Raw genomic sequence first — 13,120 nt, 5'->3', positions numbered from 1 at the left:
AGTCGGTGTAAGCCGAAGTTTGGCTGACCGGCGGACAGTGCGCACACGTCACCAAAACCTCACAGGCAGGTTTCCAGAATGTCAGGCACATTAACAATGCAATAAATAGCCACAAAAACCACTATTCAATACAACTATCTGCAATCAGCACATAAATGTATCTCTATATCGACTGTCCCATCACATCTGATGTCAGATCAAAGGGGATTAGCAATGTTTGGCACGCGTAATGGAAACCCAACCTGATTTGATTAACACAGCTGCACACTACACAGCTGCCACAGCATCAGATAGGGAGTATATATTCAGCATCTGTCATCTTCGAAAAGTCAAAAGAAAAGAAACAGAGTGAAACTACGAGAGAGAAAGAGAGAGCACGAGAGAAACGCTCTCAGCAAATTGTAAGTTATGTTCGGTGTCTTAAGGGTTTACGTGCTTCATGTGATTGCCTGTACAAATGTTAAAATGTTCTTGCTTAACGTGATCTACAAAGATGGAGTACATTATTGCGAGGAGGAGGACTTACGCAGAGAGGGTGTACTGTCAAAGGACATCCTATTTGGGCATGACAGAGCTGGAATGCAGGTGGGCCACACGAATAATGACTGGAATACTGCCGTGTCCAATGTAATTGTCATTTCATGTCGTACTCTTTCATTACACAGGAACAAATTACATCTACCCCGCGAGGTGGTCCAAGTGGTGACGCGCATCGTGGCCTCTGATGCGCACTCCGTTGGCACCTGTGCTCTCCCTGTTGCTGTAAAGGTGACAGTGACTCTGACCTTTTTCGCCACCGGGTCTTTCCAGCACACCGTGGCCACAGTGGCGGGGATCAGTCAGAGAGCTGTCAGTTTGGCTATACATGCAGTGACGTCTAGTCTAGTCCGACATGCAAATGAGCACATAATTTTTCCATCCACACCTGAGAGCCAGCTAGAAACGAAGCAAGGTTTCTTGTTGAAATGTGGATTCCCTGGGGTACTGGGAGCAATCAATTGCACACATGAACAGTTGCGCGCCCCAGATACCCAAGCCATCACTTATGTAACCTTAAGGGAGTACATCCACTCACACATTTATGGTGTAAATTTACTCAATCACATTAAATATAGGCTACAACAAAACAAATTATTTCAACGTTCAATTTATTTTATTTATTGATGGACCTGGGAGGTTAGAGAGCCCATCTCCCTCTCCAGCATCCTGAACCCCCCCGCCTGAAGGTCCAGGAAGAGCTGGTCCCGTGGCTGCACCCGGGCCCGTCTGGTCTGGAACTCTCATTACGCCTTCACATGGCATATTTAAGGGCGAGGAGAAGGGCTCATTTGATTGGTGTGATGTGAATCGGCTGTGTAAAACCCACTCCACGCCTTCTCTCCTCCCTCTTTCCGACTTGCGCAGGTAGGAGGGGTGGAGGTGGGAAAGTGGAATAGCTGCGCCAGCGCGCAGGTAGGACAAACTTGCAAAATCCACCTGGTCACACCCAGTTGGTGAAGCGCAGATGCTGGTCCCAGACTCTTTACATCTTGTGCTGCATTCATATAGTGTCAGAATAATCTGAAAAATTAGTCACTGATCATATTTCATGGCTCATCTGATCAGTTTCTTCTTGATCATCAACCTGTTGTTTAAATGCCCTGAGCAATAACTACAACACATCTTCTTTGTAGCATCCAAGTTGTATCCACATTACACCTAATGTTCATGAACTCACCATAGTGGAAGAATGACCATCTAAGGAGCAAATAAATGCACATTGGCCTTGGCTGGTGTCCAATTTAATCAGTCCTCACTTGTTCATTCAGTGCTGTTGCTGCACTATGTTGTGATGTTACCGATTCATGAGTACTCAGACATTCGACAGGCTTACACAGACACTTTAAAGAGTTCTTCAAAAAGATTTATTTGTTCAACTTTGACCATCACTATAACTGAAGACAACAAAAAGCTGGTAGTGATGTTATAAGCTGTGGGTGGAAAGCTCATTCCCTTTGATCGTTGGGTAATTATTACTGTAAACTTGCCAGGTGGAAATGGAGCTGTCAAGGCTAGTGGGCTTGACAACATCAATCCCTGGTTACTTAAAGTGTGTGCTGTGCAGCCTGGAGCAGTACAGCAACAGTAATGCTGACCCTTCACTTCAATGTGGTTTAAGAAATAGCCTGTGTGGCCTGTGAAAAACAATAATGGTTAATTTTAAAATAACCCTTTTAGAGGATTTGAGGGATTAGGAAATATCTGGCAAACATGTCATACTCAGATCCCCAGACTTGAGATTGAGGGTGAATTTGAGATATTAGATACTTCATGAGGTGGGAGATACTAGACTCAACTTTGTGTGTGTCCCATAACTGTTACGTAAGGGATAATGTATAATGAGCCGGTGAATACTGGGAAAACAACTCCCTTCAGGGGAATAGAACCCCGACGCGCATTATCCCGCTTATTACACGGCTAATTATCAGTTGAATAGACAGAATATTGATTAATTATACATTTTGTAAGCGGTAACGGCTACTTTAGCCCGATAAAAAAAGTAACTGTTGTCAGGGCAGCGTCCCTATAGCAACGCCGGGCTACATAGCAACTGTGTGTAATGACCGTTGCTACTAGCAGCGGTCATTACACAGTAATATCAGACCGCAGAATGCCGCGACTGACCAATCAGAATGCAGCATTTAATAGAGCCGTGTAATAAACTTAAATATGTATGTTGTCATATCTTGTATGATTTTTTTGTTTGTTTTTTAATGAAAAAAAAGTTTTGTTTTTTTTCAAACTTTCTTACACTGTGACCCTCAAGGTTTATCAATACTTTCAATAGAGAACCATCCAGAGACTTAGATAGTGTCACATTTTTTATCTGTTATCATAACTAGGGTATGGGCTGATCCGGGCCCAGCAAACCAGTATGTTTAGCTGTGGAAACACATAACTGGGATACTGATAAGGGGTTAACTAGTGTCCATGTAAACACAATGCTACTGATTCCTCTATTTCCCCAAGCCAGTGCAATAAATAAGGCACTGAAGTGAATATAAGAAATACAGTCAGAGAAAAAGTGTTTCTTGTACCAAAAAAAAAAAGGAGAAACATGCCCACAGTATGTACAATACTGGCTAGCTTTTGTTGCCATGCCTCTGCACTAGCTATAGCCGTAGCTGGAGGCATTATGTTTTCAGGTTGTCTGTTCATAGATATGTACGTCCATCTGTTTGTGCCATGCTTGGTAACGCAATATCTCAAGGATTCCTCATGGGAATTTCTTTCTTTCACTTGGGCTTGAGGATGAACTGATTAGATTTTGGTGGTGAAAGGTCAAAGCCACTGTGACCTTGTCTGTCTCATTCTTGTGAATGTGATATGTCAAGAATAGCTTGAGGGTATTTCTTAAAATTTGGCCCAAACGTTCACTTGGAATCAATGATGAACTGATTGGATTTATTAAGTCAAAAGTCAAGGTCACTGTGACCTTGTCTGTCTCATTCTTGTGAATGCCATATCTCAAAAACCCCTTAATGAAATTTCTTTGTCATGTGGCATACAACAAGTGTAAAACACCCCAGTTCGGCTTGATCAACCAGTGGAAGAAATGGGCAAAACACAACAAGCTGAAATTTGCAAGTAATTATTTTATTAACAATAGATTAAAAAAGAGCTAAAAAAATGGGGGCCCAAGTTAGAGGAGAAAATAGATCAAATGGGGCTGGAAGCCAGTTCAGTTGAGGGGGAATAAATGTCTGTGGCTGGGTGTGCTGTCCTTGTGTATGGCGAAGCCGATATTCTTACAACAAGGTCGGTGTAGCTGTATCTGGTCACTGCTATGTGGCTAGTCAGGTCCGGCGTTGCACGACGCTTCTAGTAGTTCTGCTTGACTAGCAGCTCTCCACCTTGACCCAGCCATGTGGGAGACCCAGCAGCCCTCTCAGCACACCCAGAACCGCAGAGGAGATTCACAGCCGAAATGAATAAACTGTCTATGTGTGTGTGTGTCTGATAAGTACTTAGCAAATTAGGAGGTAACACCCATCACACCTGCATGCCATCAGCCCATCACCACACAATTCACCAGACATGGAAACCACACCCACTAACCACTGCACTCTCACACACACACTGGGTGCTCAAATCATAAATAAATAAATAAATCACTGCAACCAAACGATACAAGTCTACCCTGTTACACAAGCATTATTCCAAAGTTGCCTCAAGAAAGGACCCTTGTCTTTCAAGGTTCTGTCCACAATGTGTCCGCTTTGACTTATGTTATCAATTAGAGGCAGTCATGACAATGACATATTTAAACATTTTTATACTTGCACTTTGCTTTAACACTCATTGACAGGTCAGAGCCACACCCAGTTTGCTGCTGAGGTGATGTTTAGGTGAAGTGTGTTAAATGTCGGTACAAAGATCAGGGATTCGTCACCTGATTGGCACTCCCTTGGGGTGTTTCCATAGATTAAACTTACCAGCACTCAACATCTTATTATCCCACTTAATATAACCAATCCACATAACTTCACCTTATCGGCTGGTGGCTACATTTAGTTTTGCAGACTTTATTGAACTTTGATCATAGAACATTTTATTAATGACCTGTGACTAATGATTTAAGGCAACAAAACTCCTTGGTTAGGTTCAGAAAAAAAGATCATGATCATGTTGTAGGTTAAAAAAAGTTTGCTACATGATAATAACGTAACATCATGTAAACATGTGAGGGATGTCAGTGCACAACCACCGTATGTAAATTACGTATTACGTAACGTTACATTAAAGCAACATTGACTTGTTTCACTCTAGACGTAGGTACATAAGTTATGTAAGTTATGTAAATCTGCAGTAAAACAACAATGACTTTTGGTTTCACATGAGCTGTAGGTACATAAATTACTTGATGTTATGTCAAAACATTGACTTTTGGTTTCACACACAAACACCAATTACATTCTCCTGGGTAAAGGTCTCGTTTTGTTTGACCCAACTGCTTTCGCAAATCTTTCGTATGTTTTCCTATGAAAAGCAATGCACCCAAATTCAAACATATCCTACATATTTTGAAAGGCTGCTATCATGTGACAAATGCGCTGATGGCAGTAAACAAGGAAGCAGTCCTGAGTGCTTGTAAGGAGGCAGGTTGGGGTGGTGGATGGGTCACAAAAACCAGACTTTTGCCCAGACTTTCCCCTGGTGTCACGTTTCCGGATCCGTGTGAACATCCATCCATCCATCTTCTAACGGCTTCATCCTCTTGAGGGTCGCGGGGGGGCTGGAGCCTATCCCAGCTGACATTGGGCGAGAGGCAGGGTACACCCTGGACGGGTTGCCAGACTATCGCAGGGCTGACACATAGAGACAGACAATCATTCACGCTCACATTCACACCTACGGACAATTTAGAGTTATCAATTAACCTAATCCCTAATCTGTATGTCTTTGGACTGTGGGAGGAAGCCGGAGTGCCCGGAGAGAACCCACGCTGACACGGGGAGAACATGCAAACTCTGCACAGAAGGGCTCCCACACCCGGGATCGACTGTGAGGCGACAGTGCTAACCACCACACCACCGTGCCGCCCGGGGGTAAGAACAGTCTGGCCAAAATATAATGTATTCCCAACCCTAACCCTATCCAAGTAGATTTTCTGCCTAAACATAACCACACAGTAACCACAGCATTATTGAAATCTTTATGTTTCAACAATGCTGTGGTTACTGTGTGGGTGTAAAGTTTCAACATATCCGCTACATATAAAGCATATAAATGTTACATATCCATGGTTTGCAGACATGGACAATGTTTATATTAGCAATTGAGTTGAACCTTGTCAAGGCAAAAAAAATGAATTTTGGAGCCAACTGCTACTTCTTGTAGACTTAGACATTTAAAATAAAATGAAATTAATACTTAATTGCACCAGCGACCCTAACCACAGCCCTCAGATACGACATAGAATTTGCTCTGTCATGATGAGAACAAATACGACATAGAATTTGCTCTGTCATGATGAGAACAAATACAAATCTCCTTACACTGAAGGAGTTCCCTCCTGTCTCATTATCTTTATGAGACAGACTTCCACACACACACACACACACACACACACACACACACACACACACACCTGTAGATAACTGACTTATGTTGACGATGCCATCATTTTATGATTCAAGTCCAATCCCCACCAACAGAACAGCTGAGGTCAGAAGTTATTTTTATGTTTCATTTTTACATGCTGCTCTGACAACTAAAAACAGAACTGCTTTTTATCATTTAAGCAATTTTACTGAGTTTAAAATGACGCACAGTATTATTTTTTATCATTTTTAATTGGCCAGTACATAAATGTAATCAAAACAGCCTTAATGTAAGCGAAATAAATATTCCAGCATCAATCAAAAGCACTTCACACTTTTGAGTTCAAATAAAAGAAAGGACACAGTGTGACTGCTTGCTATTTATTACACACACATGACTCAAAGCAAGTTGTCAGAAATGCTTTCTCTTTATACACACCCTATAATCAAATACTGGCCGAACTCTACTGAGTCCCCAGCCTGGATTACTAACTCAAATAACTTTAAATACCCAACAGTGTGAATAAAGTTTTGGTTTGTACAGCCATCCTGCCGTCACAACCTCCCGGCTACATCCAACTGCCTCCTTAATCTCTCAAAGAAGAGAGAGAAGAAGAAATCTGTGTCTTAGTAGCATCAGCATGTGACTTTTTACAATGACTAGAAAGATGTGGGCGGAGGAAGTTTCAGACAATTATTATCCACAGTTAAATATATCTCATCTTTATTATAACAGATAAAATGTATATCTAGTTAATTGTGTTTCATTTGTTCCTAATAGTAGCAAGGCTGTAATATTTAATAGATGTGTTTTTTATGGCACATTTCTCAAGACTGGGTGACATTACCATGTGGGGAGCAAGGGTTGTAGTTGAAAGAGGAACTGGACAGTGGGAGAGAAGATCTGGCTGCTGCCAACCAGAGAGTTTGTCATCATCATTGCTACTGCCCAGCTGGGACTTATTAGCTGGAAAACACAACTGGACTGTAGCAAAGTTTTTTTTAAATGTTAAAACAATGTACTCAATATGTAATTATGGGTGAAAAAAAAATCAGTTAAGATGGAAAAGTCTATTTAAGACCACATTGTGTATAAAAAAAGACTTTCAGAAAATCAAAATAAAGGACTGGATTTTTCCCACTCACCTCAGAATTTCATCTCTGCTTTTTGCAGATGATGTGGTTCTGTTGGCTTCATCACATTGTGACCACCAGCATGCACTGGGGCAGTTTGCAGTAAAATGTGAAGCAGTCAGGATGAGATTCAGCACCTTCAAATCTCAGGTCTTGGTTCTCTGCTCTGAAAAAGTGAACTGCCCCCTATAGTTACTGTCCCAAACAAAGAAGTTCAAGCATCTTGGGGTCTTGTTCATGAGTGAGGGTAAAATGGAGTGTGAGATGGATCGGCTGTTTGGCACGGCGTATGCAGTAATGTGTCGGACCATCGTGGTGAAGAGAGAACCGGGCCAGAAGGCGAAACACTTGATATACTGGTCCATCGATGTCCCAACCCTCACCTATGGTGATGAGCTTTGGGTCGTAACTGAAAGAAGGAGATTGCGGATACAAACGGATGAAATGAGTTTCCACTGAAGGGTGGCTGGGCTCAGCCTTAGAGATAGAGTGTGAAACACAGACATCCAGAGGGAGTTCGGAGTAGAGCCTCTGCTCCTTTGCATTGAAAGGGGTCAGTTGAGGTGGTTCGTTAGAGGTGTTCTGAGCACATCCCAGTGGAAGGAGGCCCTGTGGTAGACCCAGAACACGCTTGAGGGATAATATTTTTCATCTGGCTGGGAATGCCTTTGGGTCCCGCAGGAGGAGCTGGGATGCATCACTGGTTTGAGGGACATCTGGGGTGCTTTGCTCAGCCTGCTGCCCCCGCAACCCAGCCCTTGATAAGCGGATGAAAATGGAGGGATGGCTTTTTCCCCGAGGACAACAAAAGAACAATCTCTTTAATATTTATTAATATTTATATTGTCTGTGTTGAAAAAAGCTGCTCCTAAGGTGTATATTGCTTTGTTCAGAATTTCATTGGATATAAGAAGTATCAGTCATCAGCACAACTGCATGCTATTGACTGTCTCTCTCTTGGACAGGACATGGAAGCTCCTACCGGGTCAAGTGAGGTGTCAATCAAAAGGTCAGGAGCAGCAGGTATTTTGGTAGGGTAAGGCTTTGGCACTACATTTACATAATACAGGAGATAATATCAAGATTACCTGGAGAGAATGGAACATTTGAAAAAAATCAACAGCAGTCTGTGGATGTTTATAGATGCAATAATATTTTTGGACAAAATATTTCATTGGAATCATCTGATCATCTGGACCTTTGCAAATGTATCAGGGTTATTTTTGTCAGAATGTTATTGATTGGCGAATTACAACTAGGTTGTATTACAATTGGGTTGTAACTGTCTGTGTGTTTATTGGTGGTCTGACAAAAGCACTGATTGTACCCACTGTGGTGGTTGTATCTTGAAACAGAAAACAAACAGTATGGTCCCTTAAGGCAGTGATTAGATCTCACTTTCAAAGATAAAGCTCAGCAGTGGGAGTGTGACTAGGGATGAACCTGAGGTGAAAGCGCACATGAAAAATTAAGTCAGTCTTGTTGCTATGGAAAATGTTTCACAACAATTTGTCTGAATAACGCAGTGTAACAAAAGTGATGATGCAGAAAATACAGACTGTTTCACTGCTATTCTGTTGTTAGGGCAACGACTCTGGTCCCTGCTTACTTCCTGTCAGGAACTACAAAAGAAGGAGAGGACATGACATCAGTGAAAGCATTCAAATTTTGCAATGGAGCCAGACTTTGTTCTCAGTTCTATTGGAGTTAGATGTAACCGTATGAAAATTTCATATCACGGTTATTGTGACCAAAACTATCACGGTTATCAAGTTTTATTTCGAAAAACAAATAAAATAAAGTGCACAATGTACTTTCTGTCTAACAAAATCTAGCATGTTTGATTTTCTTTTTGTCGTTCAGGATTACTCCCATCACAGCCGTCACTTTGACCAATAGAAACACAGAGTTAGCTGCTGCCATAGACAACTGTAGGGCAACAGCACCCCAGCCTTTTTAATGTTTCCTCTAGGGACGTTACCACACAGAGTAAAAGGGGAAAATGATGGTGTGAAACAGCAGAGGCACTTTGTCAACCTGCTGAGTACTGCCATTAGCATTAAGCTAGCAAACAATGTTATTTCTTCATAATGGAGACGGACATAAAGTAAGAAAATTAAAAACTAGTGGCGGCGCTTTTCCTCACCACAACTGCAGAGGCTCCCAGCTTCATTTGAAACAGACTACATTATAAATGGGCAATTATTTATTATTCCCTCTGTGTTTTTATATTTTTACTTTTTATCTGCTCCCGTTGGCTTCATCAAGTTAATGCATCACGCTGTCATTTCAAACTTAACACTTCCTGTATATTTTTCAAATTAAAAGCCCCATATAACCTCAGCTGAGAGAATCCCTCCATTTTCTAAGGCTTTTATTGTGAAACATTTGTAGGAACTTGGTTGTGGACGATTCAGTGACTTGTATGTTTGCCTACGGTGCTTTAAATGTAGCTCCTGCCATCTGCTGGCAGTGCATATAACTCAACTCAAGCCCCTGTTGAGTCCAATATAGTTAACCTACTAGGGGTGGGGGAAAAAGTCAATATAGCATAGTACTGGGATATTTTGTATCAATACGCGGACTCTAAGTATTGATCTTATCCTATATACATTATTCATTTTTGCAAATACACTTTTGAATACAACTTTTGGTACTAGAACAATAAAATCAATTGCTTTTTGGACCCAATCCGTGTACCCTTCGTTCTTTCATTTTTCCGTTTCAAAACATAAAAAAAGATGTAAGCTGAAGACCCGCCCCGGTTCAGTTGTGTGTGTGGGTGTGTGTGTGTGAGAGAGAGAGAGAGAGAGAGAGAGAGAGAGAGAGAGAGAGAGAGAGAGGGACACTGAGAGGACTTATCCATTCGTGGTCCACCATGCATATCTGTATCTGGATAGCCTCTTTCATATTATGGGCAGACTTTTTAACTACTGCCCCCTGAGTCTCCATGACAACAATGACGAAGAGTGACTGAAAACTTGCCTTCCGCTATGTCTCGTGAAACTCTGATTTTATTATTTCTCATGTAATTTCAAGCATGTGATAACGTAGTGTAGCCTGTGCATTAGAGAGTGCATGAAAATACTATGGGACCAACCGCGGAAACCACAGCCGTTTCCAATTCGGAGTCTGAAACAACGCTTCTCCTCCGAAGGTTGTGCCCCATGCAGAATCTCCTGACGTGCATTATGGAACACTGCGTGGCCCCTTCAGGCTGGAAAATGTCACTGATTTCTGCCTGTTCCTTGCCACTCTCGAAACGTTCACAGATCAAGTCTGCATAAGGCTGGAGTGTGGCCATAACGAGGATACAAGTAGTTGAGAATGGAGTGCTCCTCTGCGAAGTTCAAAAGTTCCTCCGCAGAGTCGTAGCATTCCCCAAATTTATCCAAATATCACAATAACAAAACAAAGAAATTAAAAACTTAATTTTCACGTTGCTCTGTTTTAATTTTAAAACAAAAAAAAAACAACTACAAAAGGGGTGATTTCTGTTGTTCTGTTTTCCCGTTTTTCTGTTCTGGTTTTAAATCAGAAAAACAAGATTGTTTTTCTGTTTTTCTGTTTTGGTGTTGAAACGGAAAAATGAAACAACATAGGGTCCACGGATTATTGGGCCCACTAGATGGTGCAGATGTTTGTTTTTTTTCCTGGTGAGGTCGGCAGAGGTCTCAGTCAGCGCCATCTGGCAGGAAGTTCATCAAAACAAAGATGAAGGCGTAAGGAAAGAAGGACTTGGATATGACGTGATTTGCAGGTAGTGTCATATGAGAGTAAAATACTCTAGGAATACTACAGTACAAACATGAGGGCTCACCTACACCATCCGGAGATAGTGTTAGTCCCTGACAACCAAGCTATTGCTAAACCCACTGAAAAAAAATTAAAAAAAATCAACCAACACTGGACTGACTTAGCTTGACAAAACTACCATCCATCTCTCAGAGAGCTAAGAAAATAACACAGTCCATCACCTGCTTCGTGTGCAAAGATCTGCGTCCATACAGCGCTGTTGAAAACAAAGGCTTTTGTTACATGCTAAAATCATCCAAGGCATCCAAGTATGTGACTCCATCCTGAAGTTTTTTCAACGTCACAGCTGTACCCAAGCTCTACAGAGAAGTGAAGCATAAAGTTGGGGAGTCTTTGAGTACAGCAGGAAGGGTGGCATTAACTTGTGATGCCTGGACTTCAAGGTCAATTGGCAATTGCTGTCTCACGTTCTCCAAGCTAGAGCAGTACACAAAAGTAACACCGGAGCAAACATTGCAGACCTCATGCAAAATGCAGAACAAGAATGGAGGATTGTGGTTGTAACACTTCTAACATGGGTGTAAAACCATCCATTAAAACATTATGTTGTCAAGTTTAAAATGGTCTATAAAAGACCAAGTGAGAACATGACGAGATAGAGGACGACATTTTTTAGGTGAATAAACAACTACTAAAAATTGTATATTTCTTACCTGCTTTTAAATAATATTTAACATAATATATCTACTTTGATGAGTAAATCAAAAGTCAAAAAAGTAATTTACATTTCAATACAATCACAATTGACTTTCTGAATCAGTTTTACTGTTACTCCATTTGTATTTATGAGATAACCCAATGGATAGCAAGCCTTTTTCACACATATCAGTATACAGTACATTCTGAAAAGGTGTGCCCAAGTAATCAAAGCACTCTATTACACAATGAGTTCTATAATGTCATACAGTACAAATTCTTTTTGATGGGCATCCCCACCCACCCTGTGAACTGCTGAGAGGTCAAAAAGCACACACACACACACACACACACACACACATAGACTTGGATACACACCTACAGACTCACACCCAAAGAGAACACACCCTGACCCTATCACTGACAGTTACTCATTTACACATTTTGCAACTTCATGTAATTCAGCATCAATACCACCCACCCAGCACAGCCACCCTGGTTTCCACACAGTAACCCCCCCCTCAACCATCTAAGCCTTCTATATAAAGACCGCTGCTCAGTCCATCTGTCTTCCTCGCCTGCTAACTAAGAGTTAGTCATGGATACTTTAAATTTTATAATTCTGCTCTTATGGATGTGTGGCTGCAGAGCAGAAGGACAAGCGCAGGACAGGTGAGTCGTCCCCCCAAAAAATAGATATTGTGTCAAATCCATGACATGACAAATCACTCTTTCTTTTTTTTATGATTTATGATTTTGTTCTTCCAGCACACCAAAAATCAGTTAAGATTACAGGAATCATAGCGAGACGGTCAATATCTAATTTTCTCAATCCACTTATCAATTGCGTTGCTAATTATTCAATTACTCTGCTTGAAATTTTTGTACTGTTTCTTTGGAAGGGTGTCTCCCTCATGTCTCATTATAAATCCTGGCCACAGCCCTGCATTACTCAATAAGTTGGTAAATGTGTTGCAAGTCATTATTTTAAAATACTAACTCATTATTTTGAGATACATAAGTTATTATTTTGAGTTACTAAGTCATTATTTCAAGATTATTTTTGTGACATTATTTTGCTTTTTAGAAAGTTTCTCATTATTAGGGATAAAACTAATTATTCTAAGGTACTTACTTGAGATGGGTAGGTCATCATTTTAAGAATGTTTCTCATTATGATGACTTTTGGGATTTACATCACATTGGCAGAAATGGGCTTCCTAATTTAATTTACAACTTGTGAGATCTCAGTCCCTGAGGGTGGGAGCTACTGTTCTCTGCTATCGGTGTAAGTTCCTATTAAATCCCTATAAAGATAGTGCCTTGGGTAATAATAAGTTTAAGCAGACCTTATTATATTCAATAATGTTTTATATGATGCCATAAAACACTTTTCACCCATTGCTTACACGCAGATCACAATGGTGGCAAGTCCTACAGGCCTCTCACCT

At 41.1% G+C, this 13,120-nt stretch overlaps 1 protein-coding gene across 1 annotated transcript in view; it reads left to right on the top strand.

Annotated features, from left to right (window-relative positions):
- The first annotated feature begins 12,267 nt into the window (after positions 1 to 12,267).
- zanl (zonadhesin, like) overlaps positions 12,268 to 13,120 on the top strand; it is a 42,413-nt gene continuing 41,560 nt past the window's right edge. The window contains exon 1 of the mRNA XM_050068036.1: positions 12,268 to 12,341. Coding sequence (XP_049923993.1) covers positions 12,268 to 12,341 — 74 coding nt within the window. The remainder of the gene's footprint in view (positions 12,342 to 13,120) is intronic.

The sequence above is a fragment of the Epinephelus moara genome, chromosome 17, assembly GCF_006386435.1.
Source record: "Epinephelus moara isolate mb chromosome 17, YSFRI_EMoa_1.0, whole genome shotgun sequence".
In the NCBI taxonomy this organism is placed as follows: Eukaryota; Metazoa; Chordata; class Actinopteri; order Perciformes; family Serranidae; genus Epinephelus; species Epinephelus moara.
Note: the sequence above shows the minus strand (reverse complement) of the source record. Positions and strands in the feature narration are given on the sequence as shown.